Source organism: Theropithecus gelada, chromosome 15 (genome assembly GCF_003255815.1).
Source record: "Theropithecus gelada isolate Dixy chromosome 15, Tgel_1.0, whole genome shotgun sequence".
NCBI lineage: Eukaryota > Metazoa > Chordata > Mammalia > Primates > Cercopithecidae > Theropithecus > Theropithecus gelada.
In genome coordinates this window covers 14,617,771-14,642,638 of record NC_037683.1, presented here as the reverse complement: position 1 = coordinate 14,642,638, position 24,868 = coordinate 14,617,771, and the positions used below count along the sequence as shown (strand labels likewise).

Sequence of the window (24,868 nt, the reverse complement as noted above, 5' to 3'; positions counted from 1 at the left end):
GTACAACAGGTAGAGAAGCCACAGCACCCCCTGGGTCTCCCAGTGCCTCAGGGTGCCAGGGATGAGGTGGGGCCCAAACCCCAACAGTGCCTCGTGTCCCCCCACCCAGCCCCGCAGCCCACCTGCCTCCTCAGAGTTTTGAACCAAAGAGGGTCTGCATGCCACCTCCATCCGAGTCAGAGTGCTGCCCCACCCTAGACCACCCAGAACCACCCGAGCCATTCTGCTCTGGCCCCAGAAGGTAAACAGGCAAAAGTAGCTGGAAACTAATTGCAAAATTTATTCCAGGGCTGCGGGGGCTGGGGTGATTCTTAAGGGCACTTCTCGTTTCAGGGCTGTGGGTCTCCGGCCTTGGCAAGGGCACACATTTCAGGGGGCAGAGGTGGGGACTGAGACAGGGTGGTGGGAGGCAGGAGGCAGGAGGCAGGGGTGTCCAGTCTCCTCCAACTGGGCAGGCTCAGCATAAGCTGCAACAGTAACATGAAAGCGGGATGGACAGCAGGCACCCAGCTGGGGACAGGAGACAGCAGGCACCCAGCCGGGGACAGGAGACAACTGAGGCCTCTCCCTGGTGCTTTGCCCTGGGGAGTGTCTTTCATGACCTAGGGCAGGAGGCCAGGGAGCTGAGGGCCAGCTTCATGGGTTTGCAGCAACGGGTTGGAGCCACAGAAAGGGGATCAACAGCGCTTTCCCTGATCTACAGGCCCATGCCCCCTCCCAAGTTCACTTGCATTCCCACCCACAGAGACTTGAAGCCCCCAACAGGGCGTCCTGCTGTTCACCTGGTGGGTGGAGGGCGGGCAACAGCGCTTCTCTGGATTGGGGCTGGGGCTCAGAAGTAATGACCCAGCACCACCCCAAGGGTACTTGGTAGGCGAGTGTCTGGGGAGAAACCATCAGCTGTACTTAGTGGCAATCCCCAAGCCCCAGCTTCAGTCCTCAACTCTGTCCCCTTCCCTCCATCACACACACCTTTCAAGGAGTGTCTAGAAGCTTAAAAACAAAAAAAAAGGGGGGAAAAAAACCTCTTGACTACAACCTTGCAGATAAATACCAGCCTGGGAGGGCCACCTCTGGGTGGGGCTAGGATGTCGATTGTACCAAACGTTCTCCAGGTGGGAGAGGGAATCAGGGATGCCTGGAGCAAAGTTTTTTCCCTGATGATGTATCAACACTCCCTCTTGCAGAGGTCAGCTGGGGTAGTAGGGCTAGGGAGGTCCTGTTGTCCTAACCAGTCTCCTGGTGTCCTCTAGGGCCCAATAGCCCCTCTCAATTTAGCAAACTCGGTTATCCTTAGTTTACAAAACAGAGGATCTCCTTCCTGGTCTCTATGGGGGGGAACACTGGAGACCCTCTCTCCTCCCCCAGTTGATACCTGCTCAACTTCTCCCTGTCTCTGTTTTCAGGAGAGAAGGAAGGGATGACCTCTGATCCAAGGGACATCGAGGCCCACCAGGGAATCCCGAACCTCCTCCCCGGACCTGCAGGCTTCAGACTCCAGGAGAGAGCTGGGAGCCAGGGGGCGGGGGAGGGGGTGGTTAACAGCCACCTCCTTGGGGCACTCCAAGTAGCAGGCAAGTGCCAGTGGCCACCCCACCTCCGCCAAGCCCTGCCCAGCCTCACCCACCTTCCCAAACACAGTGTCAGAACTCAGGGGCAGCGGCCTTTGGGACGGGGCTGGGGTTCCTGCGTGGGCATCAGAAAATGAACCACGTGGAGCCAGCGGCAGTGGCTGCGGCCCCGCCCCGGTCCCGCCCCCAGTCCCGCCCCCAGTCCCGGCCCCGCCCCCGGCCCAGGCTCAAGTCTGCTTGGCTTGCAGCATCTCGATGAGCAGGTTGTTGCGGGGCATCTCGTTGCCCAGGTGCTTGTGGTACAGGTACTCCTTGGCCTGCATGCTCAGCGCCCGCACCTCCACCAGGCACAGCAGCAGCTGCTGGAACTTGTCCCCGCAGTGCGGGTAGTGGCACAGGGTGTAGTCGAGCAGGGCGGCGTTGGCCTTCTCCTGAGCTCCCTTCACCAGGGTGTGGTTATTCAGAAACTTCAGATCTGCAAAGGTAGGCTCTCGGTCACCATCGCATCACCAGCCATGCCCATCAGGACTGGGCCAACACCGTCACCAGCATCACCAATACCACCTTCCCTACGACCACCAAAGACACGGGCATTGCCACCATCAACCATGCAACATGGGCTCCCCATTGTCACCGTGTCGGCATCACCGTTGTTGTCACCCTGGTTGACAAACACCACCATCGTCACCAATACCCACATGCCTGTGTTTTTCATAAACGTGGCCACCGCCACCATCAACCACCCACAGTCACCTGTCACCACCATCACGGCCATCATCATCACCACTGTGGTCACAATGAACAAGAATCATGAAGCCCATCACCAGCCTCCCTGGGAGGATCCCTGGGCAGTTATTGAACCTCTCGGTTCCCCATCTGTAAAATGGGGGTGATGACAGTACCAACTTCACAATATTGTCCTGAAACTTTAGGGAGCGGCTGCGTGCAAAGTGCTCTGATGAACAGTGTCTGGCATGTGAGAAGCTCGGTGGGTTGGGTTAGCTGGCACCACAATAATGCCATCACAATGGGAGCTGCTCTCACCGCCGTCATGGCCAACCATTGCTGCCATAACCAACACCATCCCCCTGGCACGATCAAAGCCATCTTGTCTCCATCATCACTGATGCCTCATCTCCATGACCATTGCCATCCGCATCCCCACTCTGCCACCATCACTACTGTCACCCCATCACTACCACGCCCATAGAGGTGCCCTGTGGGTGGGAGGATCCCATCTCATGCTGCAACGCATGACGACTGGTGGCCCCATTCTAGTGGACAGCTGGCATGTTCTTTTAGTCTCCCCTATGACCAATAGAGAGGATCCAGTACCCGGGGGAAGGACTCTCATGGGGCCATGGGGGAACATGCGCATTCACTGCAGGAGTGCAGATGGGTTGACATCCTGATTAACCTATTGCAAGCTGAAAATATCATAAGTCAAAAAGCACTTACTATGCCTGACCTGCTGCACATCATAGCCTGGCCTGCCTTAAATGTGCTCAGACCACATTACCCTAGAGTTGCCAGAATCATCTGACACAAGCCTATTTTACAATAAAGCGTTGAACATCTCTTGGAGTTTACTGAACACCATGTTGAAAACGCAAAACAGAAGGGATTATGTGGGTACTCCAAGCACGCTTTCTGCCGATTGCATGTTTTTCGATTTCTGCAGGACCATAAAGTCAAAAAATCCTAAGCCAAAGCTCATGAGTCAGGGGCCATCTCTGCTCGTGGTGGTGAGGAGGTGGCCTGGATGGCCACGTGGTGGCTGCACCCCAAGGAGTCACGTGCAGTAGGCAGAAGTCAGGAAGCCCACACAACGCAGGGCAAAGGGACATGTCTTTAAAAGCCTGGGACTGAGTGGAAAACAAAAATCACAGAGGGAGGTCAGGACAAGATCAATAAAGCTCAACCATGTACATAAACTAGAAATGCTTGTTGGCCAGGCGCAGAGGCTCATGACTGTCACCCCAGCACTTTGGGAGGCCAAAGTGGATCACTTGTGGTCAGTTTGAGACCAGCCTGGCCAACATGGTGAAATCCCATCTCTACTAAAAATACAAAAAAATTACCCAATCATGGTGGTGCGTGCCTGTAATCCCAGCTACTTGGGAGGCTAAGCTGGTGAATCATGTGAACCCAGGAGGCGGAGGTTGCTGTGAGCCAAGATTGCACCACTGCATTCCAGCCTGGGCGACAGAGGGAGACTCTGTCTCTGAAGGAATAAATAAATAAATAAATAAATAAATAAATAAATAAATAAACAAACAAATAAAATAAAGCTTGTACACAAAGCAGATGTGCTTTGTGGGAAGATAGGGGCAAACAGGACGACCCGCATTAAACATCAAGGAAGGGCTCCTTTTGGGGAGGGGTGGAGGGGTGTGGCTCTGCGTGCACCAGTGATTAAACAGAGGAGTGCAACTGATGTGTCCCCCACACCCGAGGTGAGGTGCCGTGAAGAGACAAAAAGCAAAATGTCTTTGGAGTGAGACAGACGTGAGTTCAAATCCCAGCCACCGCTGAGGTTCAGTGCTCCCTGCCCTGACTTGACTTGACCAGCCTTCCTCCTCCCTGGAGAGGGAGAGTCTGGGTCAGTTTCTTGTCACCCACGTTCCTGTCACAGCTTGCAGTCCTCGTTCAGCTCCTGGGCAGCATTTCTAGCAGGTGCCCAGCCTGGGGGTGCAGGGTCAGCAGGAACCCACAGAATCTGTCCCCAGGCCTCAAAATCATCTGATGCAAGCCTGACCTTGCCTGGGATGGGGTGACCAGTGGCTCAGAAAATGGTCATCCACCCACTTCTCCTCCACCCCATCACCACCAGCCCTGCAGCTGCGGGGGTGTCCAGAGGCAGCATGTGCAGCCCTGGCCCCCTAATCCCCCTTAACACCCTCTGCGCCAGGAGAGCGCCACGCTCCTGGCAACCCTGATCCCTGGCCGCCCCCAGCGCGCCTGCTGAGGCCTGTGTTGTCCAAAGTCGGATTTAGGGAAACCCGAGCTGGGCCTGGGGGCGGATGGCAGGACCTGGCCTCCATCTTCCCACCCCAGCCCCAGCTTCCCATCCTCCCTTCTGAAGTGATCAGTTCCCCAGGGTCACCATTAACCCTTAAGGCACCTTTATGTCAACTACATGGAAGTTCCCCCTTGTCCAGAGAGATACTGCTATATCCACCCCAATGCCTCCTGGCCCAGGTGCTCTTGTGCAGTGAATGACCTGCCCAACTGTATGGAGCAGCCCTACTCCCTAGCCCGGCCTGCCCCAGACATATTCAAAGGTCATGGGAAGTCATGCCACCTAGCTGGGCTCCTGCTGGCCCCATCCCCATCCCATCTGCCTTCACTCCCCACTGTCCCGGGCTGAGCAAGTCTCCTGACATTCTCTTCTGACAATTCATAATCGGGGTCCAGAGAGGGACAGGGACCAACTCAAGGCTACACATCAGTAAAGGGTCCTGGAGGAAGCAGCTGGAGGAGGGAGGACTGGCCAGGACGCCGCAGTAGGGGCAGGGGCAGGAGGGGGCTGGGGAAGAAAGACCAGGGCCTCGGCTTTACCGGGATTTACTGTTCTCAACAGCACTGCGCTAGGGACACCGAAGCGGGGTGCGGGGGTGGGTGCAGGAGGACAGGTTTCAGGGACGCCCCCACCCCCAGTAGTTCTTTGGCCTCCCAGCTCTTGGCAGACTGGAAACCCCCACTGCCCCAGAGAGGTCAGCCACAGGGCTGGGGGAGGGAAGCACAGTCGCTAAGGGAGCATCAGCGGCTACAGACCAGAAGCCCAGATCCAGTTTCCTGGGCACCCCCCAGACACCTTGCACCCAGCTCAGTTCATCTCAGCAGACATCCAGACAGGCAGGGCAGTGCATCCCCAGTGCTCAGGGAACCAAGGACCCCTGAAGATACACAAGGTGCTAGAGTCTGGATTGAAACCCAAGTCTCGGCCGGGTGCGGTGGCTCAAGCCTGTAATCCCAGCACTTTGGGAGGCTGAGGCGGGTGGATCACGAGGTCAGGAGATCGAGACCATCCTGGCTAACACGGTGAAACCCCATCTCTACTAAAAATACAAAAAAAAACTAGCCGGGCACGGTGGCGGGCGCCTGTAGCCCCAGCTACTCGGAGGCTGAGGTGGGAGAATGGCGTGAACCCAGAAGGCAGAGCTTGCAGTGAGCCAAGATCGCGCCACCGCACTCCAGCCTGGGCAACACAGCGAGACTCCGTCTCAAAAAAAGAAAACAAAAAGAAACCCAAGTCTCTCTGACACCAAAGTCCAAGTCTCCCAGGATAGGCAAGCAGGACTGGGGCCCCCTGCCCAGGAGCTGGGTCAAGCTGGGATGCCTGTTCCTGCGGGATTGGACATAACTTTATGTCCCATGCAATCCATGAGTCCTGTCCAAGAGCCCCCACCCCTGGGGTCCTAGGTTTCCCCCAGAGAGGCTACTCTGGACTCTACACCTGACTTCCTCCTCACCTGGAGACCTTGGACAAGTCACTCCCTTTCCCCAAGCCTCCCTGGACTCCCAGTCTCTAAAAGAGATCATTGTGAAGATTCCAGCAGATAACAGATGTGACGGTGCCAGCAACCCACAGAACACCACACCGTCCTTCCAGCAGACACGGGAGCGGGGGTCAAACAAACCTGGAGACGCCCCCTTCATGTGTCAGAGGTTCAGATCCCAGCTTTACAACCAGCTGGGTGACCTTGGGCAAGTCACTTCCCCTCTCTGAGCTGCAGTTTCCTGTCATCTGCACGACAGGGGCAAATTCATCTCTGCTTCACAGGGTGGCTAGGGGCTGGCTCTCATCTGCATGCCCAGCTCTGGGCCCCAGGCACCCGAAGGTTGGAGACGGGCATGTTGGAGAGGAGCCTGCGCTCCCCAAGCCCGCTCAGCTCCCAGCACTCGTGGAGGCGGAGGTGGGAGGGAGCTGGGAGATGGCGCCCCCACCTCGGAGAGCAGCCCGCTAGCTCTGCAGAGCTGGGGGCCCCCAGGTTCTCAGAAAAGCCCCCTTTTCATGGTTTAATTGAATATTTGAATAATCCTTTCATTCCAGCGAGGCATAAAGAATGTTGTCCCAATAGCGGTAACTCAGGCAGGCGCCCCCGCGCACAATGGCCCCTCGAGTGGGGCTGCTATTCAGGCCGCCTTTTGTTGGCGCGGAGCAGTGGGTAAATTGCAAACGCTTAAGGGAATGCTGCTGCCGCCGCCTCAATGGAAGTCAGGAAATCGAATGTTAGGTCAATCCATTAAGCTTCGATTAAGTCCTCGGCAGAACAATGCCAGCCGGGCCCATCTTCATAAATACCGTGATTGCCAGGAGAGAGGCACTAATTTTAATTAAACCTCCTTACCTGCCTCCGCGCCCTCCCGAGACGGCTATTTAGACACCAAATGGCACCCTTATGCAGAGGCAGGCGCGAAGGAGGCGCTGAGTGAGCCGCAGGGCGGTGGGGCGGTGGGGCGGTGGGGCGGTGGGGCGGGTGGAGGGACACCAGCACTCACAGCCAGGCTGTCCGGCCCAGGGCAGAGCCGCCACCGAAGGGGACGCCCTGCGCGCCAGCTGGAGGTCTGCTGGCAAGCGGCGGTCCCTCTCCGGGTCCCAGTTTCCCTGGAGCCCCAGCTCTGGTGGTCTGGGTGGGATCAGGAGAGGAGCCCTCTGCTCCAGACGCTGGAATCTGCTCCAGCCCAGCTCCAGGTCTAGCCTCTGCCAGCGCTCTGGGCTGCCTGCCTGCCATCCTTTTCCCATGCTGCACTTAGAAGGATCTTGATAAAATGCAAATTTCATCATGTTACTGCCTGCTTCAAGTCCTTCCCAAGAGAAAGTTCAAGGTACCAGGCCCTGGCATTCAAGGCTTTGCCCAGCTCAGCTCCTGTCCCCTCGCCAGCCTCCTCCCCACCCCGTCCCCACCCGTACAGCCACACAGAACTTTCAGGATTCCCGGAACTTTGCACAAGCTGTTCCTTGAGTCTGGAAAGCCATTAATGCCGCTTGTTTTTTTTTCACCCAGAATGCTCTTACTCATACTGCTAAGCCCAGCTCAGAGCCCCCACCCCCCAGAAGCCTTCCCTGATAGCCAGGTGGTGCTGGTTTCTCCTCTCTGACCCAACCCTGATCACACTGAACTGATGGGGTTCTTCTTCCAACCTGGAGCTGGCCAGCCAAAGGCCGCTGCGGCCCCCCACACCCCTTTCTCACTGCTTGCCATCAGCTGGGGTCCTGGAATCTCCTCCCCGTTCCTCCTCTGGTACCCCTAACCTCACCAGGTTCCTGGCTTGCTGGGCTCAGGGCTCACCCACCCACATCAGCCAGACTCATGTTCCCGTGCGGAAAGATAAGGCACTGTGCCAGACACACAGCCGGTGATAACGATAGAGACTGTGAGCATTCATTCACTTCATTCATTCACTTATGCATATGCACACTAACTTAATAATGGTGATTATGATTAAAACAATTCTGGCACATACTTCCCAGGGCTCAGCCAAGCGCTGGGCACTTTGGGGAATTCTCTTACTCAATCCTTGTAACAAGTTAGGGATTAGTAGGAGGGTCACTCTACAGATGGGGAAATAGAGGCTCAGAGAGGGAAGTGACTTGCCCAAGGGCACACAGCCAGAAAGAGACCAGAGGCCAGATTTAGAATCCACTCCTCATCCCTACCTAGTTCCCTTTCCTAAGCACTGCGCCACCTTGATTCTCACACACACAGCACGCATGCGCACACACACACCCTTCTCCCCGCAACTCAGCCTGTCCCAGCCCAGCACTGGAGCCTCTCCCACCTCTCAGGCCTCAGCTGCTGCATCTGGAAAAAAAAAAAAGCTGATGACCAGCACGACATTAGGGCGGGGCACTTCCAGTTTTGAGCACGCCCACACTTGGACCCAAGAGAAGAGGGATCAGCTCTGCCATCTTCCTTAAGCCCCAGAGAAGGAGGAGTCCTGGATTCACCCCCAGCGGCGGCCAGAGCTATGCCCAGGGCTTTGGTGGGAAGAGGGGCTGGGGGCCAAGACACTGTCCCTGCTTTTCAGGGGACACCCAAGGACAGACAGAGCCCACCCTCCACCCACCCCTCCTTAGGGCCCTCCCAGTGGCCTTGTGATGGCAGCCAGGTCAAGAACTCTCACCTTACAAACCACCCAGACTCCTGCTGACACACACTCCAATTCTAGGTGCCTCCAAGCACCACTCTCCGCCACAAATCCCTCATGTTCCCAGATCTCCTGGTCCCTCCCCAATCACACACAAACTCTTCACACAGCCTAACACTTAAGAAACCACAAGCGTGTGAAAGTTCGTCGTTTGCACATGCCAGCACACACACATGCACGGAAACAGAGACAGACGTTCGCGTAATTCCTGCAGGTTCCATGCCCCAACCACACAGACCCCCACCACGCATGTCTGTGACTCTATCCTGTGCCAGCCTGCTGAGTCTGGCAGGCTGCGGGTAAGGTGCTGCTGCCGGCAGAGGTAGAAGGGAGCTTCCCCAGCTGCAGCCAACCGGGTCTGGGCCCCTGAGGCTCCTGCAAGGATTTCAGGCCATAGCTCCTGCAGAGCCCTGGCTGGTGTCCTGAGAGGTGGCTTAAGGTGGCCTTGCAGATAAGCCCTCCAGTTAGCAGCCTGTTCTGCCAGAGTCGGGAGACCTAGCCCACTGCACCCAGCAGCATGGCATAGAGGATGTCACCAATCCCACCCGAGCACTGGGCTTCCCACTTTTCATTAATCCCCTCTGCCTCTGCAACACTCCCCACTCCTCCCTCTCTCTGGCAGGCACGCCCTTCCCAGACTGTGACTATAATGCCAGCCACCAAGACAATATCTTAATCCTGTCCCCTCTCCAGGTGATGAAGCACTCACTCATCTCTATTCCATCCCATCTGCATCACTGCAAAATCATTCATCCCCCAGAAAACTCCTATTCATCCTCCAAAACCCTGCTCAGATGTCCGTCCTCCAGGAAGCTTTCCAGAAAGAGCTCTTGCTCCCCACCCAGGGTTCCCTAAGCCACACCCATCTCTCTGTCTCAGCCCTAACCACCCAGGCTGCAGGTCTCTTCCCGATTGGCAAGGGACAACTATGTCCTCAGCATCGCCGGGTATGGGGAGGGCATTGGTGACGGCTTGCCAGGGAGTGAGGGTGCAGACTGGAGTGCCCAGGCAGGGTTGGGGTCAGGAGGGCAAAGGGAGGGAGACCCCCCCCAGGTGCTTGGGGAGTGGGGTGGGTGGCCGGGCTGCACTGGGCCAGGACTGCTCTCTGCCTCTCCTCCACTTTCTTTTCCTCCTTAGCACTGGTCACAACTGTCCCCCTATGCCTGCCTAATCGTGTTAGGAACCTACGTCTTCCTAATCGTATTATGCTCATGATCCCCCCTAGAGAAGGTCAGCACCACGACGGCTGGGCTTTGGGGGTTTTGCTCACAGCGGTATTCCCAGTGCCTTCGGTGCAATTGCTCGGTGCCTGTTTGTAGAGTGAATGAATGGATGCATGCGTGCATGGGCAAAGGGGTCCGGGCCCCCAGGAGCTACAGTCAGAACTGGGGCCCCCTAGATCCAGGAATTAGAGAAAACAGGGACCCCAGGAGCCTGGAATACCAATCCCAAAGTCACATGGGCCACCAGATGGGGAGCCGTCCCCATTTAAGAGCCAGGCCCTGGCCGGTGGCCCTCAGACCTTTGTTCACTGAATGAGTAAGGGAGGGGCCTTTCTCCCCTGAGGCTCCTTTGTGGCCACTCTGGCCGTAGCAGGGCTACCTTTCCAGCCTCACCCACCCTCCCACCCGCCCGCCCCTGGCTGTCTCCGCCTCTCTGTCACTGGAGCCGCACTCACCCAGGCTGAAGAGGATGATGAACTTGAGGCAGACAAACTCCTGCCGGTCCAGCTGCAGCGCGAGCAGCTGCAGCACCAGTTCCTGTGCCCGCAACACCAGGCTGTGCAGCAGCGAGCCCGCCTGGGCGGCCACCGTGGTCAGCTCCACCTGGGGACAGAGGGCACGGGGTGGGGGACAGTCAGAGGACGTGGGTCCAGGCAGGGGGCTCTCTGATGGTGGATAGAAGGCTGAGGGCATGGATTGGAGGTGCAGGTCAGATGGGCTGGGGTCAGGAGGGCCCAGCCTTGGCACTGAGCCAGGCACAGGTGACACCTGTGCAGCCCCGGGGACCCTGCCGGGCCCACCCTTCCGAGCTCTCCTCAACCCGCCAGGCCCGGAACTGAGGGTACCCACGTCCTGCCCGCGTCCACCCCTCCTTCACACACAAACCCCAGCACCAGGCCCAGTAGCACCAGCAGTTCAGAGGGGCCCTCTACACGCTGGGAGGGGAGGGGTCAGGGGAAGGCAGGGCTGTGCAGGGACACACAGACGCATCCACGTGGCTGCCCAGAACCCCTACATTCACACCTAGATGCTGGGTCACAGTGCAGCCCAGAGTCTCACGCGCGCGCACACACACACACACACACACACACACGAGCGCAGTCATGGGGTCGCCCACTCCATGAAGTGAAGGCACACACATGTGCACACGGCCACACCCGCCCTTGTATGCTCACACTTACAGCAACACACACGCCCATGTATGTGTTCACAATTACGGGTTGATGGGAAGACAGTGACACCCACACACTGATGTGTGTGGAGATTTTGCACAATAAAACACAGGCAGGCACACACACAGGCCATTCCCATGGCCACAGAGACTTAGCCGGCCTGCCGACACTCACACCGCATGCAGACTGCAGGCACCTGCGCCCACAGGAAGCCCCAGAGACACCCTCTTGGAACCAGTGCTGCCCGTCCTGTCCTCCTGCCCCTGATGGCCTGTGACACCAAGGCGAGAGCTGGAGATGAGGAGCAGGGGCCTGGGGGCGCTGGAGCAGTGAGCAGAGTCTGTCTCCCCCACCCCACAGCACCCACCGACCCCACGGTCCCTCCTGTGTCCCCACCTGGGAGTGACGCTCCTGCCAGCAGGCTGGACCCTTGCCATCAACCCCCTTCTCTGCCTCTCTCCCTCCCTCTCTTTCCCTACAGCCTGTCTCCCCAGGTGAGTCCTCCTCCCTGGCTGTGTCCCTGTGTCCCCGCCCTGGCCCCCACCTCCCATCGGGCCCCCACCTCCCATCTGACCCCTCCGCCTGCCTCCTCAGATGCTACCTGGCCATGTCCCTCCTCCTCCTAAAGCTCTCCCTGGACCCCTGCTGCATCTGGACTTTCTACTTCCCAGATCCTCATTTCCTGCTCTAAGGGGCCCAAATTCTCTGAGCTCTCAGGAGCCCTTTGCCTATTCATTCATTCATTCATTCATTCATTCATTCAAGATTTAGGGCCTGCAAGGTTTTGTCCGCTAACCCAGCCCTAGCAACCCTCCAGCCTCCCTGGTCTGTCACCTCATGCCACCCCATACCAGCACCAGCAGGGCCTGGGGGCTCCATGCTTCCACCCTCTCTGAGCCTGTGGTGGAGGTGAGGACTGCCCCCCTCACCCCAGCCAACTCCAGTGGATTATTTCCAGACCCAGGGCCACCATCACATCCTCCTCCATGAACCTCTTCTGACCATGCCCACACCCCCTGAGCTGCTCCCCAAGAGCAGGGCTCCCAGCAGCCGGCGCCTCTCAAGCCTGGACCAGGGCTGCTCGCAGAGGGGTCAGACCAGTGGGTGCCCCATGAATGTGGGGAAAGGGCTGATAATCAGGGTGCCCAGAGCGAGCCCCGAGAGGCCTGGGTCCTCCTCTCCGAGGCCCTGAATCCTGGAAGTGCACAGCGGGGCCGGGGCGGGGCCCAGGGGCGGGGCGGGGCCCAGGGGCTGGTCACCTCCTGCCCGGTGACCAGCACGATGCTGCCCTCCTTGCCGTGCTGGACCTGGCGGTAGATGTGGTCGAACACCAGCAGCTCGCTCCAGCAGTTCTGCAGCAGTGTCATCTGGTCGGCAACCTGGAAGGAAGAGGCACGCGGGGGGCCGGGCTCCAGCCAGGGTCCAGGTCCAGCCACCTTCCTCTAACCCCTTCTCCTCCCACTGAGACCCAACTGGGCGTGCGGCCCGGGCGAGTTAACCTCTCTGTGCCCATCCACCCGAATGTCTGTGCTATCAAAGTGCAACAGGGGTCTGGCCAGTTAACAAAGGGGTGTTTGGGGCTTGAATGGGCCAGGCTTCAGGCCCCAGCTCTGTCTTCGGTATGACTTTACATAAGTCCTGGTAACCTTCTGTGCCTCAGTTTTCTCATCTGTACAGTGGGCAAAGTACTGAGCGGACAGTCCGGTACATGTTAGGTACACCATACATGTGACTAATGTCCATGGAGGTACTCTGCAAAGGACTCCTACAAATGCATGGCAAGATTATTATTAATTTTAACATTGTCCGCATTTAAAAACCTGTGGTCAGTTACACCTCTGGCAGCACCAACTGCTCAGACAGAAGCCATGAGGAAGAAACCAAGCGCTTCCCCCCAGGCTTACGCAGAGCTCTCAGGCTCAGGAGAAGGAGGGAGGTCCCACCTGGCCTGCGGTCAGGCCCAGGGCATGAGCAGGGGGGCGGCAATGGCCTGGCACCTGAAGCAGAAACGAACAGTGACAAGGGGCCAATTCCAAATGCCCAGGCTGCGGCCAGAGGCACTCGGTGCAGGGGCAGGGCCAGCCCCTGTTTGGAGTGTCCTTTGACTCTGCAGGACTCAGAAGCAGAGCCAGGGATCCCCTGGCCCCAATCCCTATTTTTCAACTGAAGAATCTGCCACCCGAAGAGGACAAGAGACTCTCCCAGGATCACACAGAGGCAGGACCAGGCCAGGGCCACGGCTGGCATTCCTGGTCCACAATCTCCACTGTGACAAAACGAGCCCTTCTGGGTATTCGGAAGCACACTGGGCACAGCACATGGGCCTGGGCAGACATAGCCCCATCCCTCTCAGCCTGTGCCACTCCTCAGCTGGCCACCAGCGACCCAACAGACACTTCCGGCGCACCTTCCCGGGCCGTGCCCTCTGGCGAATGCAAACCATGACAGCTAACAGTCATTCCACCGCAGCCCTACAGCCCTGCGAGGTTTGTCCAGTCACCACCCGCATGACAGAGAGAAGAAACTGAACAGAGAGGCCACACAGCTCTGTCTGGTTCCAGATCTGCGCTCTTAACCACTAGCTGTGGAAGAGGACCTGTCACTCGCCCGCCTTGCCATCCAGGAGTTCCTGGTCTCTCGCAGGCTCTTTGCCTCCTCTACAAATCCCTACCTCATCCCTCTCCTTCCTCGAGGCCCACCCCACTCTCTGGATGCAGAATCTGCAACATCTCATGGCATCAGTTAAATGCCTCTGTCTTCGCCAACACCTGTGAGATCTGGGGAGGCAGAACTGGTGTCCAGCTCTTCTCTGGGCCCCAGAGCAGGGGTTAGAGTGGCTGATGAATGGCAAAGTTCTCCCCAAGACAAGCACAGAGTGCAGAGGGATCACTCCCCACCTGGGGCCAGGGGCTCAGAGGGGCCACTCCCCACCTAGGGGTGGCTCCCAGTCAGAGGGGAGCTGGCCCAAGCCTAATGAACAGGAGATAGAAGCCTCCCCCCTCCTCTCTGTTCCCCTTCTCTCCTGGGGCCTCCCTGGGGCCTGTGTCCTCAGGCAGACAGAGGGGGAGAAAAGGAGAGGGAAAAGTCAGGAATTGGCACACAGACCGGCCTGCGGGCCCACGTGGTGGAGAAGAGGGAGGTCTATGTCCGTTCCCTCCATCCCCACCTCACCTCTGGGTCCAGAGCTCCCTCCGGCTCCCAGCAAAAGTTTCTTCCCAGAGCCCCTACCATGGGCCCCCAGGCTCAGTCCTGGCTGGGTCCAGGAGAGACTGAGGCCTGGGCAGGGGCTGACTCAGCCATCTCTCTGTATCTCTCCACGGAAGTGCCGGCCCCCATGGAGCTGCGGTTTCCAGGAGGGAGCCAAGGCTCAGAGAGCACCTATTACCAGACACGGTGCCCAGTGCGGTACAGGACACCTCACCCCTGCCCTGCCGACATTCTGCCCACATTACAGATAAGGAAACACAGCCTTGCCGGAGGTGACACTCAGGCTTCAGGCAGCTGGGCTCTGCCCAGAGGTTCCTACCGGCCAGGACTTCTGGGGACCCTGGGAACCTCCTGAGACCCGGGTAGGAGGGGCCTGCCCAGGGGTCACACTGGCAGCAGGAAAAACTCAGGCCCACCTTGGGCACCCAGGTGGTCGCACAGGGCCAGGCTTGGCACCCCACCCCTCGCAGGCCCACAGGAGCAGACACCCTTGCGCCCAGAATGAAGGCACAAGGGGGTGGGGAGGTGGCGGAGGAGCGATAAGGGGTAGAATGAGGAGATAAGCCACGCTTCAGGCCAAAAGCAGATGGGTCACGGTGACCCGGCTGGCCCAGCCCTGGGAGCAGACTCTGTACCCAGACCTTAGACCCTGGATGGGGCAGGCCTGCCCGGTGGGGCTGATAGGGGTGCCAGGGGCAGAGAGCCGCAATATGGTCCCTGAGGCTTTGGTGCCCCATGCCCTGTGTTCGAGTCCCCATCCGGCCATGCATCGTCCACCATGCATCCTCCACCCTAATTTCCTGTTCTGGGAAGAAGGAAATATAATTTCTCTTTTTTTTTTGGTTAAAACATAAGAACACACGTTGGGCTGTGTGGGAACTGGTGGACCTGCTGTTGGTTCTTCCGTGGATGCTCCCTGGCTGGGATCCCACCTGCCCCTTGGCCAAGCAGGTCTTGACTCACTGCTTTCCTTGGGTGGACAGATGGATGCACAAAGACACCAAACTCCAAAACACTCCCCACACAGATGAGAACGCGCACGCACGCATGCACACACATACACACACACCTCTTTTTATTTAAAAGAAAACCACAGGGCCATAGTTGCCAGCCCCTCTGCAAGAGAAAGCAGGTGGCTAAGAGGTTCCTTTAACCAGAGAGGGTTGGTTTTCACTTTCCGAAGGTCCCTCCCTATGCTAAAGGCTCCTCTACCCTCAGGCCTCCTTGCCACCCTGGGAACAAGGACATTTGCAGCCCCAGCCCTGGGGTCTCCACCAGCCTGGCCTGTCTGCTGGGCCCATCAGCCATCCATCCCTCCTGCCAGACTGCCACAAATCTTCCTGGAGCCTTGGCGCTCTGCAGGCTGCCTCGAAGACCACGTATTTATGGGTGCCGAGCTGACCTCCCCCCCAGCAGGGCCCCTCTGGAGCCCCGTGGGGTCCGATCGGTCTGGCTGTGAAGGCCGGCAGGCTGTGTAATTCTCTGGTGGCTGACACACCGCGGGCTGGCCGCCGTGCTCTGCCGGCCGAGTGGTCAGTGAGGTGTCATTTGTCAGCCCAAGACTGACAGTTACTGCCGCTTAAATGAAACCGTCTATCTGGGCAGTTAAATCTGCTGTCAGTGGGGGCCTCGGAGCTGGATGTTGAGGGTGAACGGATGTCAAGATGGGTCACTGGGCACTCCTGGCCCCCACCGCCCCCCTGGGTCCTGCCTTGCATCCTCCCAGCCTGTCCTTCGCGGTAAGTGATCAGACAGGCTGACTGCCTGGGCCCTGGACACTGCTGCCCACCAAGCAGCAGGTACAGGTGAGTTTCTGCCACCTTGCAGGGAAAAAGTTGCTTTATAAGCGCAGGACAAAGTGGCCCCAAGACGGTCCCGGAACAATCGTGCGCTCAGAGGAGCTTGGGTCCAATGTGTCTCTCCCTGCTGCCTCCCCGCCCAGGCCTGCATTAAACAGTGTGGCTAAGGGGAAGAGAGGAAGGACACTGCGACCCCACTTCGTAAACTGCCCGCGCTCAGTGCTTCCCCTGTCCTGGCTCACTAACCCCTTACAACAGCCCAATGGGGTGGACATTATTTCAACTCCTCCCATTTTCAAGATGAGGAAACTGAGGCCCGGAGGAGTGAAGTCACTTGCCCAAAATCATACAGCATGTAAGCGACAGAGCTGGAAGTTGACAACAGGCCTCTCTGATTCTAGTCTTTGATAGTCACTTCTGTGCCACTCTCGGATCTAACATGCTGGGATTGTGTGCGACGGAAAAATGGAGACAGAGGGACCCCCATCCCAGTTGGGAAAGAAGATTTGGGAGGAAGATCCCAAGAGGGCATTTAGAGCCCAGCATCAGACACAACTGGGCCCCTGGCACCCCTGAGAGCTCAGCTGAGACTCCAGGACTCCTCCCGAGCAGCAAGATGTCATCAGCATCAGAGGGCTGAGTGGGCCTCTGCTCAGAGTCCAGGCTCTGTCAGGGGAGCCCCTCCCCGACCCAGAACCTGGAGCCCCAGCCAGCCCCGACAGGCCATCCATCACCCACTGCCCAAGGACCCACTCCTGGTCCAAGCTCTGCTCTGGCCCTGCCAACATCTCCAGCCCTGCTTCACAGGCCCATTGGAACTCCCAGAACACGATGCCTCTTCACATTTTGGGGCCTTCGCCTCTGCTGTGCCCACTGCCTGGAATCCCCTGAACCTTCTCTACTTTCTAGAAAGGCACAGAACTGTTCTTTGACTTCCTTAGAGCTGTTTGCTCTGCCCCCGGGGTTCTCTCTGCCTCTTCTGTGGCTCTCAGAGCCCTGGGCACCTCACACTGGCATTATCTCGGTACATGTCTGACTTCTCCTCCAGGCTGGCAGCTTCCTGGGTCCAGATGATTTTAATGTCCCCAGTGTCCAGCCCAAGGGTTGCTCCACTCTCAGAGCCAGAGAGCCCCCTCTTCTGTCTGCTAAGATGTGCCCTGTCTGGAGGTGGGGAAATGAATGATCAGCCAGAAGGGACACCAGAGTCACACACACCCCTCCCACTTTTCTGCCTCCTCACCTCTGGGCTTTGCAAAGAGACACCAGCCCAGGGCCCACTGGACCAGTGGAAAAGAACTTCCACGTGGTTGACGAGAGGCGCTCTAAGGGCTGGGCTGGTACTTATCTGCAAGGCCCCTTTACAGAAGCTGGTGACCACTGTTCATAATCCCGGGCTCAATTCAAAGACTTTGGGAAGGGGAAGCAGGAAGGTTTGGACCACGGAGAAGCCAGAAGCAGGAAAAAACACTCAGCAAAGCTGGGACAAAAGCCCTTCCCATCCTGCGTGAAAATCCCCGGGAGACTAGGAAGGCGGCCAGAGGAAGTGCCCTGCCCCTCAATCCAGGGTTCTGGAAGGCCGGGAATGCCCTGCTCCTCCTCCTCCCCTCTGCACAGGGGGTGCATGGGAAGTCTGGAGGGAAGCTAGCAACCAACCTAAGGGGCTTGGGGTCCTCATCCCCACCAGGACCTCCAACCATGAGCAGAAGGCAGGTGGGAGTGTTCAAGACCCTGCCTTTTGCCTCATCCATTAGGTTGGACCAGAGAGGAGGCAGTGGTGAGAAGGGGCTGGGATGAGAAACCCTCCCCATGACAGACACATGGTACATCCCCAGGCCTCAGCCATGACAGGCCCTCCACAGTGGAAACAGTAGCCACCACCATCAATCCTCAACTCCCAGATGGCCCAGGCCTCAGTCCCGTGATGCCTCTAGGGCTCGGAGCACCCACCCCCGACCTACCAGCCAGGGCAGGCAGTGCCCCCAGCCCATCCGGCCTCATGCCCCTGGAGGAAGCCCAGGCCCAAGTGGCGTCAGCACTGACAATGCTGCTCAAGGCTGCAGTGGCCCCAGCAGGGGGGGCAATGGGCTCTGCTGTTTACACCCAGCCCCAGAACAGCCAGGGGGGCAGCCTGGGTAAACCAAACACCGATAGCCCTGGGTGAAAGAGTGCCTGAATCCAGGCCAGGAAGGGGCAGGCCTTGGCCAGCTGGAGGGGCCCCTGGGGAGGTCTCAGAGAGCCAGGGCACTGGAGGGGCAGTTCTGGGGCCTCAGGCTCTTCAAGCCACTAGGTGGGAAGACTGGGAAGTTCTTTCCTATGTCTGGCCTCAGTTTCTCCTGCTGCTTTCCTGATTACTGTAGCTTCGGGTACCTCAACCCGGGGGAAAGAAGGCCATGCCATAGAGGAAGGCTGCCTTGCCAGGGAAGATCAGTGGCAGACCCTGGAATCCCTCACCCACCTACCCACCTAGCTCCCTGAACACACACATACGCGCGCACACACACACACACACACACACACACACACACACACACGACCATCCAGCAAACACAAGATTTGCAAAGGCAGGAGGATCTTTCACCTCAGCTGTGAAGCAGAAGGGCCCACAAATGTCCCAAACGCTAAAACACTAAGAGCCCCCATCTGTGTGTGACGTTGGAGGCTGGCAAGGATTGGCAGCCTCCCTGAATGGGAGGACAGGATGGGCCAGATCCCCTTCCCAACACTGGGCTGAAGGCTGGGGAGACAAGACAGTCTCCCAAGGACTCAGCTAGTCCTTTGAGGGAGCCCAGCGTCTCAGAGAACGAGGAAAATGCGTACCTAGAGAGCCCCAGAACAGGGAGCCCCAGAGAATGAAGGAGCTGCAGAGACACCAAGAAGCCGAGAGACAACCCGCCAGGGAGAGAGACAGTAGGAAGAGACACAGGCAGAGATCAAAGCAGCAGCAGCTGTGAGAGGCTCAAGGAGGAGAGAAGGACAGGGAGGGAGCGGGGACCCAGGAGGCTGTGATGGAGTGGAAATGCTCCTTAATGTCCCCAGGGTGGCCTCCGGGTCCCCAGCTACTGCCTGAAGCCAGTGGGCAGGATGGCCCTATCCGAAGGACAGCTGGGCTAAGGCTTGGGCAGCCGGGAGGACCATGATGCAGGGCCAGCCAGGCGGGAGGAGAGACTCACCTCCAGCTCCTTGAAGACCATGCACCTGCGTGCCCAGTCCACGATGGAGATGAAGGTCTGGTCGGCCATTCTGCACAGGAGGCCAAAGGCCGCCGGCTGGTCGGGGCGGCTTTTGGTGGGCTCCTGCAGGCAGCCCAAGATGCGGGCCCGCACCTGGTCCTCATCTGGCTCCAGCTGCAGCAGCTGCAGGATAAGCTCAGGCACATTGGGCCCTCCAGAGAAGGGCTCTGGATAGCCGTATGGCAGCCCAGGCTGTGGGGGGCTGGCGTAAGGCTCTGGGTACTCAGACTTGATGGCACGGCCAGGAAAGGCAGGGTAGAGGTAGCCAGCCAGTGGCCCATGGGCACCGGGCACAGCCATGGGCAGTGCTGGGGCCCCAAAGTCGCCCAGCGGCCCAGTAGGTGGACCGGCGGCCAGGCCCTTGGGCTCAGGCGCATGCAGGCTGGGAGGCAGCACATAGTCCGGTGCAGGAGGGGGTGGTGGGGGCACCCCCATCGGGGGCCCTGTTTCCAGCTTGAAGCCATTGGCCCGAATCTGTGCCTTCTTCTGCTGTTTCAGGGCCCGGTCCCGCTTGTACATCGGCCCAAACTTGTTCCGGCCACCCCTCATACGGTCAGCGCGCACGGCTGTGGGCAGGGGCAGAGGGTCAGGTTCACCCTCTCCAAGCCACCTCCCATGCTGTCCCACCACAGATTCTTTCCGAACAAATCTGACCGCTCTCTCCCCTGCTCAACATCCTTTCATAGCTTCCACTGACCACAAGGGAACTCAGTCTCCTTTGCCTGGCATTCAAGGCCCTGATCAGCTTTTCAGGCGATCCGTGCTAAGACCCCTCTCCTTCCACTCCACCTAACTCACCTCCACTCCTCTGTTTGACACATCTCCTTCCTCCTCCACCCTGCTTTCATTTTCTTTCTGACTCAAAAAACATTTTTTTCTCCTGAGCTTGCTGAACACCCAGCCTCAATGTCACTGCTTCCAGGAAGCACTCCTGGATTCACCCAGACGGACTCTACTGTCCTTGCCCCAGGTGCCCTGTCCTTGCCCACTCTTATCATGCTGAGTGGATCATGCCATGTGCTCCTGCGGGCTCAGTTCTGGGCTCAGGTGCCTAGCGCAAGGCCTGGCAGGGAGATGGTGACCGGAAGGGGACCCTGGTCAGCTTTGTTCACCACTGACCCCAGGGTCCAGCTGTTTGTTGACTGACTGCCTGACTGCTGAGCTCCAGCTGCAAAATGACTCAAGTGTCCTTCACTGGTTGTGAATGTGAAGCCGAGTTTAGAGCTGGCCAAGGCTCTGTGCTGGGGGAGGGGACCTCTCTTGCCAACTAGAAGCTCCTCCACCTGGCCAGGAATGTGTCATCAGCCAGAACCAACAGGTGCATCTCTGCGGCTGGAGTGTGCCCCCAGCGCCTGCTCAGACAGAGCCCCACCCTGGGCTCTGGGTGAAGGGAAAGAGCAGGAGAGAGGGGGTGGTGCTCAGCAGGGATGATGGCTGGGGGGCCACCTGGCCAATCTTCCTTCCCCCTGGGGTGAGCAGCGCTGTGCCGCTCCCAGGCTGCATGGGAGTTTCTGCTGCCCACAGCAGCCAGATCTCTGGCCCCTCGGGACCTGGCGCTAGGGGCATGGGCTCTGGGGACAGGATAGGATGTCCCCCTCCCATCCAGGGGTCCTTCCTCCAGGTGGCAGGGCCTGTGGTCTGCCACTCTCAGAGCCACCTGGGGCTTTCTACACTGTTCCAAAACCTTAATCAACCACTGCCTGTTCAGCACACAGTCCAATGGCCAGCCACCTCCAGAAGCTCAAATCTTTCCTGCCGAAATTTCTCTCCTCCTCTCTGGACTGAGAGCTGGGGTTGAGGGTAGGGAGGCAAAGAGGGGCCTGCGTTCCTTAGGGGCAATTCAAGTGTCCCCCACTGCCCAGCCCCCTCAAGGCCTGGCTAAGAACATGACGGGAAGGAATCTCACTGGCTGAGTGAATAAACCAGAGAGCCCTTCGGATGGACAGACAGACAAACAGATGGGCAGCTGAATGTGTGGGGGCTGGGCAGCGGTGGTGGGCAGATCCTAATGGAAAGCGTCATGGGCCTGACAGCTAGCCTGTGGATGAACGCCCAGACACCTTCAGCTTTCCTACACCAATCCCCACACTCGCTAGCTGGAGGAAGGCAGTGCCGTTAAGCCCATTTTTCTTTTCTTTCTTTCTCTTTCTGCCTTTTCTTTTCTTTCTTTTTTATTTTGATGTCTTTATTTTTTGAGACAGGGTTTTCCCTCTTGCCCAGGCTGGAGTGCAGTGGTGTGATCATAGCTCACTGCAGCCTGGACTTTCCAGGCTCAAGTGATCCTCCCGCCTCAGCCTCCTGAGAGCTAGGACTACAGGCACATGCCACCATGCCCAGTTACTTTTTTGTATTTTATAGAGACAAGGTTTCTCCATGTTGCCCAGGCTGGTCTTAAAACTCCTGGGCTCAAGTGATCCTCTTGCCTCAGCCTCCCAAATGCTGGAATTACAGGCATGAGCCACTGCATCCCGCCAAGCCCATGTTTCAGATGGGGAATCTGCAGTTTAGAGAGGTTAAGGATTTTGCCCAATGTCACCCAGCCTGACTGACAGTGCTGTGCTGGCACTGGGACTTGGCCTCTGCTGGCTAGGGTTTGGTATTGTTGGGAGGATGGGGACCTTCTCACAGAGGGAGGAGCTCTGCAGATCCTGTGCTGGGGCCCTGGCAGGGGCTGGGGAAAGGGTTATCTCCATAGGGTTCACTTTTGGATACTTCTCAGCCCAACCCAGGTTGGCCTTGCCAGAGTCCCTTCCCGGCCGGAGGTCCACCCAGCGCCAGCGCCAGCGCCAGCGCCCGGTTCCCTTGCAGCGACTGGGCCCTGATGTTGCACGAGGGGCCTTCGCGAAGGCCAATGGTGCTATCCCCTCAGCCCCTCTCCCACCCCCACCCCCTACCCGCTCAGGCTGTCAGGGGTCAGGGATCCAGGCCCGCGCGGCGCGCACCTTCCAGGCGCATCCCCACCGTCAGGCACTTCTGGAAGCGGCAGAAGGGACAGCGCTTGCGCTGCGTCTTGTCGATCTTGCAGCTCTGGCTCTCGGTGCACGTGTAGTGCTTGTTGTTCTGCACCGTGCGCTTGAAGAAGCCCTGCGGGAGCTGAGAGTCAGCGGGGCCCCGCCGCGCCCGTCCGCCGCAACCCTGCCTCGAGCCCGCGGCTCACCTTGCAGCTCTCACACGTGAGCAATCCGTAGTGGTAGCCGGACACCTTGTCCCCGCACACGGGACACAGCTCGTCCAGGTCCTCGTCGTAGGAATAGTCCATGCCCGCGGCGTCCGCCTGCGGAGGGACAGCGGTCAGGGCGGGCCGGCGGAGACCGGCAGCTTGGGGTCCCCGCGGCCACCGCCCCAGCGGCTGTCACTGGTCCGTCGCATAATCCCCTCGCCGCGCCCAGGCGCTGCCGCCGGCACCCACCGAGCGCCCCGCGCAGCGTCCCGGGGTGGGCCCGGTGCAGTCCCCGCGCCCGGCCTTCCCCGCCCAGGCCCCGCGCTCCCGCCCCGCCTGGGGGCTCCTCCCGCGCGGACCCCGTCGCGCCGGATCTGGGGCCCTCGGATTCGATGCGCTTCGATTCGGATTCGTTTGTCTGAGAACAAAACCCCGATTCTGAGAAAAGGAGATGGGCTCAGCCGCGGGGAAGACGCCAGGGGACCAGGGAGCGGTAGGGCGCCCGGCCCGGGTGTTCTGGGAACCCGACAGAGACGAAGGAGGCAGAGACAGAGTCCGGGCGAGACAGAGATGGGCGGAAACCCTGACAAGAGACAACGACCGACTCCGCGGGGCGCAGACAGGAGGCCAGTCCGAGAGTACCAGAGACACAGACACAGAGACGCCGAGCTGGAGAGAACCCGGCGGGGACGAGACACTGGGAGGGATGCGGGGGGGTGGGGGAGAGAGGGAGAGAGAGAGAGAAACGAGGGGTGGGGGATCGGATCAGATATTCGGAGAGACAGCGGAGGCCCAAGGAGAAAACTCAAGAGAGACCCACGCAGAGCCAGAGACACAACGATAGACGAGAGACAGAGACGCCCAGACGAGAGGAGCCCGGGAGAGACGAGGCCGGAGAGCGATAGAAACACGGAGAGAAAACCTGGAGGCGGAGGTGCCCAGCCCGAGGGTCGGGGACAGGGGACGCGCGGGAGCCCAAGCGCCGAGGCGAGGCCCCGCGGGGTCGGACCCGGACGGGGGCCCGGGCCGCAGGAGGCGGAAAACGACAGCGCCGGGACCAAGAGCCCGAAAACGCGGAGCCGCCGGGGGCCCCCGCGCCGGGAGAGACAAAGCCGCGGCAGCGACGGCAACAGGAGGCACAGCCCGAGCCGCCGCTGCCACCGGGACGTCGGGCGGGGAGACCTCGGGCGGGGGTCGGCGGGCTCCGGGAAGCCGAGCCCGAGGCGGGGGAGCGACCTCGGGCGGAGAGGCGAAGTCCTGAGGAGGGAAGCGACCGGAGCCAGGGCCCGGGACGCGAGAGGGGGAGCGACGGCGGCCGCGGCCGGCCCGACGCCCACCTGGTCGCTCCCGCCAGCAGCGCCCCGCGTCCCGCCCGCGCGGAGCCCGCACCTCCCGGCCGCGCCGCCGCCGCCGGCGAGGAGCCGCACCCGGGCGCAGCGCCGCCCGCCCGCGATGACGGCCGCTCGGGCCGGGGGCGGGGAGGCGGGGGCGCTGGGCTGGCGGCGCGGGGGCCTCAGCTCCCCCCCCCCCCCCCCCCCCCCCCCCCCCCCCCCCCCCCCCCCCCCCCGCCCCCCCCCCCCACAGCTGCCGGGACCGCTCCGAGGCGCACCTGGGACCCGTGCCCCTACGCCGCCACCGCGCCCCAAGCCAACCCGCCGCGCCGGGGCCGGGGGCCGGCCCCTCTATATCGGCGCTTGCGGTATCCGGGGGCGGAGGCCCGGCCGCGTCCTCCCCCCAAGCCCGGCCCGCGCGGGGCACCCTCTCCGCAGCCCGGCTCCAGTCTTCGCTCTCATCCTCCCCGCCCCCCAGCCCCTGTCCTGTTCCCCGGACCCCAAGCGCGGCCAGAGAGCTGCGGAGCCCGAGTGCCCCGCGATCTGGGCAGGTGTTCGGCTCTGGGGGCCTTGGGTCACCCGCCTGCAGTGGGAAGAGGCAGCTGCTGTCTGCGAACCCAACTGGGTCGTGGCGAATGCCACGCGGGTTGCTGGTCGCACTGCAGCGTGGAAGCGGGTAAGGGCGAGTGGCTACAGTGGCCGAGGCTCAGGTTCACGGGTGGAAGCCAGATTCTCCCATGGGCCCCGCCAAGTCTGCTCACTCGAGCCTGCGGCAGCTCTCTGCCCGTTGCGTCTTCAGTTGCCGCATCTGTGAAGTGGGTAGATGACCGCTCTTCCTCGCTAAGGGTGGGTCGTGAGGATGAACCCAAGCAGTAGGGGCAAAGCACGCGCGTGGCCTGGTGGAAGCGCTCAGTGGCGCCCCGCTGGGGAGATCTGAGGCGAAACCCTTCTGCTCACCAGCCTCAGTTCGCTGGGCTGGAAATGGGAATCGTGGAAATCCCATTTTACGAATGCCTGAGG

At 59.7% G+C, this 24,868-nt stretch overlaps 1 protein-coding gene across 1 annotated transcript; it reads right to left on the bottom strand.

Annotated features, from left to right (window-relative positions):
- Positions 1-531: 531 nt before the first annotated feature.
- NR5A1 (nuclear receptor subfamily 5 group A member 1) lies at positions 532-23,940 on the bottom strand. The gene is made up of 7 exons (XM_025359713.1): positions 23,855-23,940; positions 22,515-22,631; positions 22,300-22,441; positions 19,298-19,923; positions 12,381-12,500; positions 10,405-10,552; positions 532-2,046 (listed from the first exon to the last, which is right to left on the bottom strand). Exons 2-7 carry the CDS (start codon positions 22,614-22,616, stop codon positions 1,799-1,801), a joined length of 1,386 nt encoding a protein of 461 aa, XP_025215498.1. The 5' UTR covers positions 22,617-22,631; positions 23,855-23,940; the 3' UTR covers positions 532-1,798.
- Between the last annotated feature and the right edge of the window lie 928 nt (positions 23,941-24,868).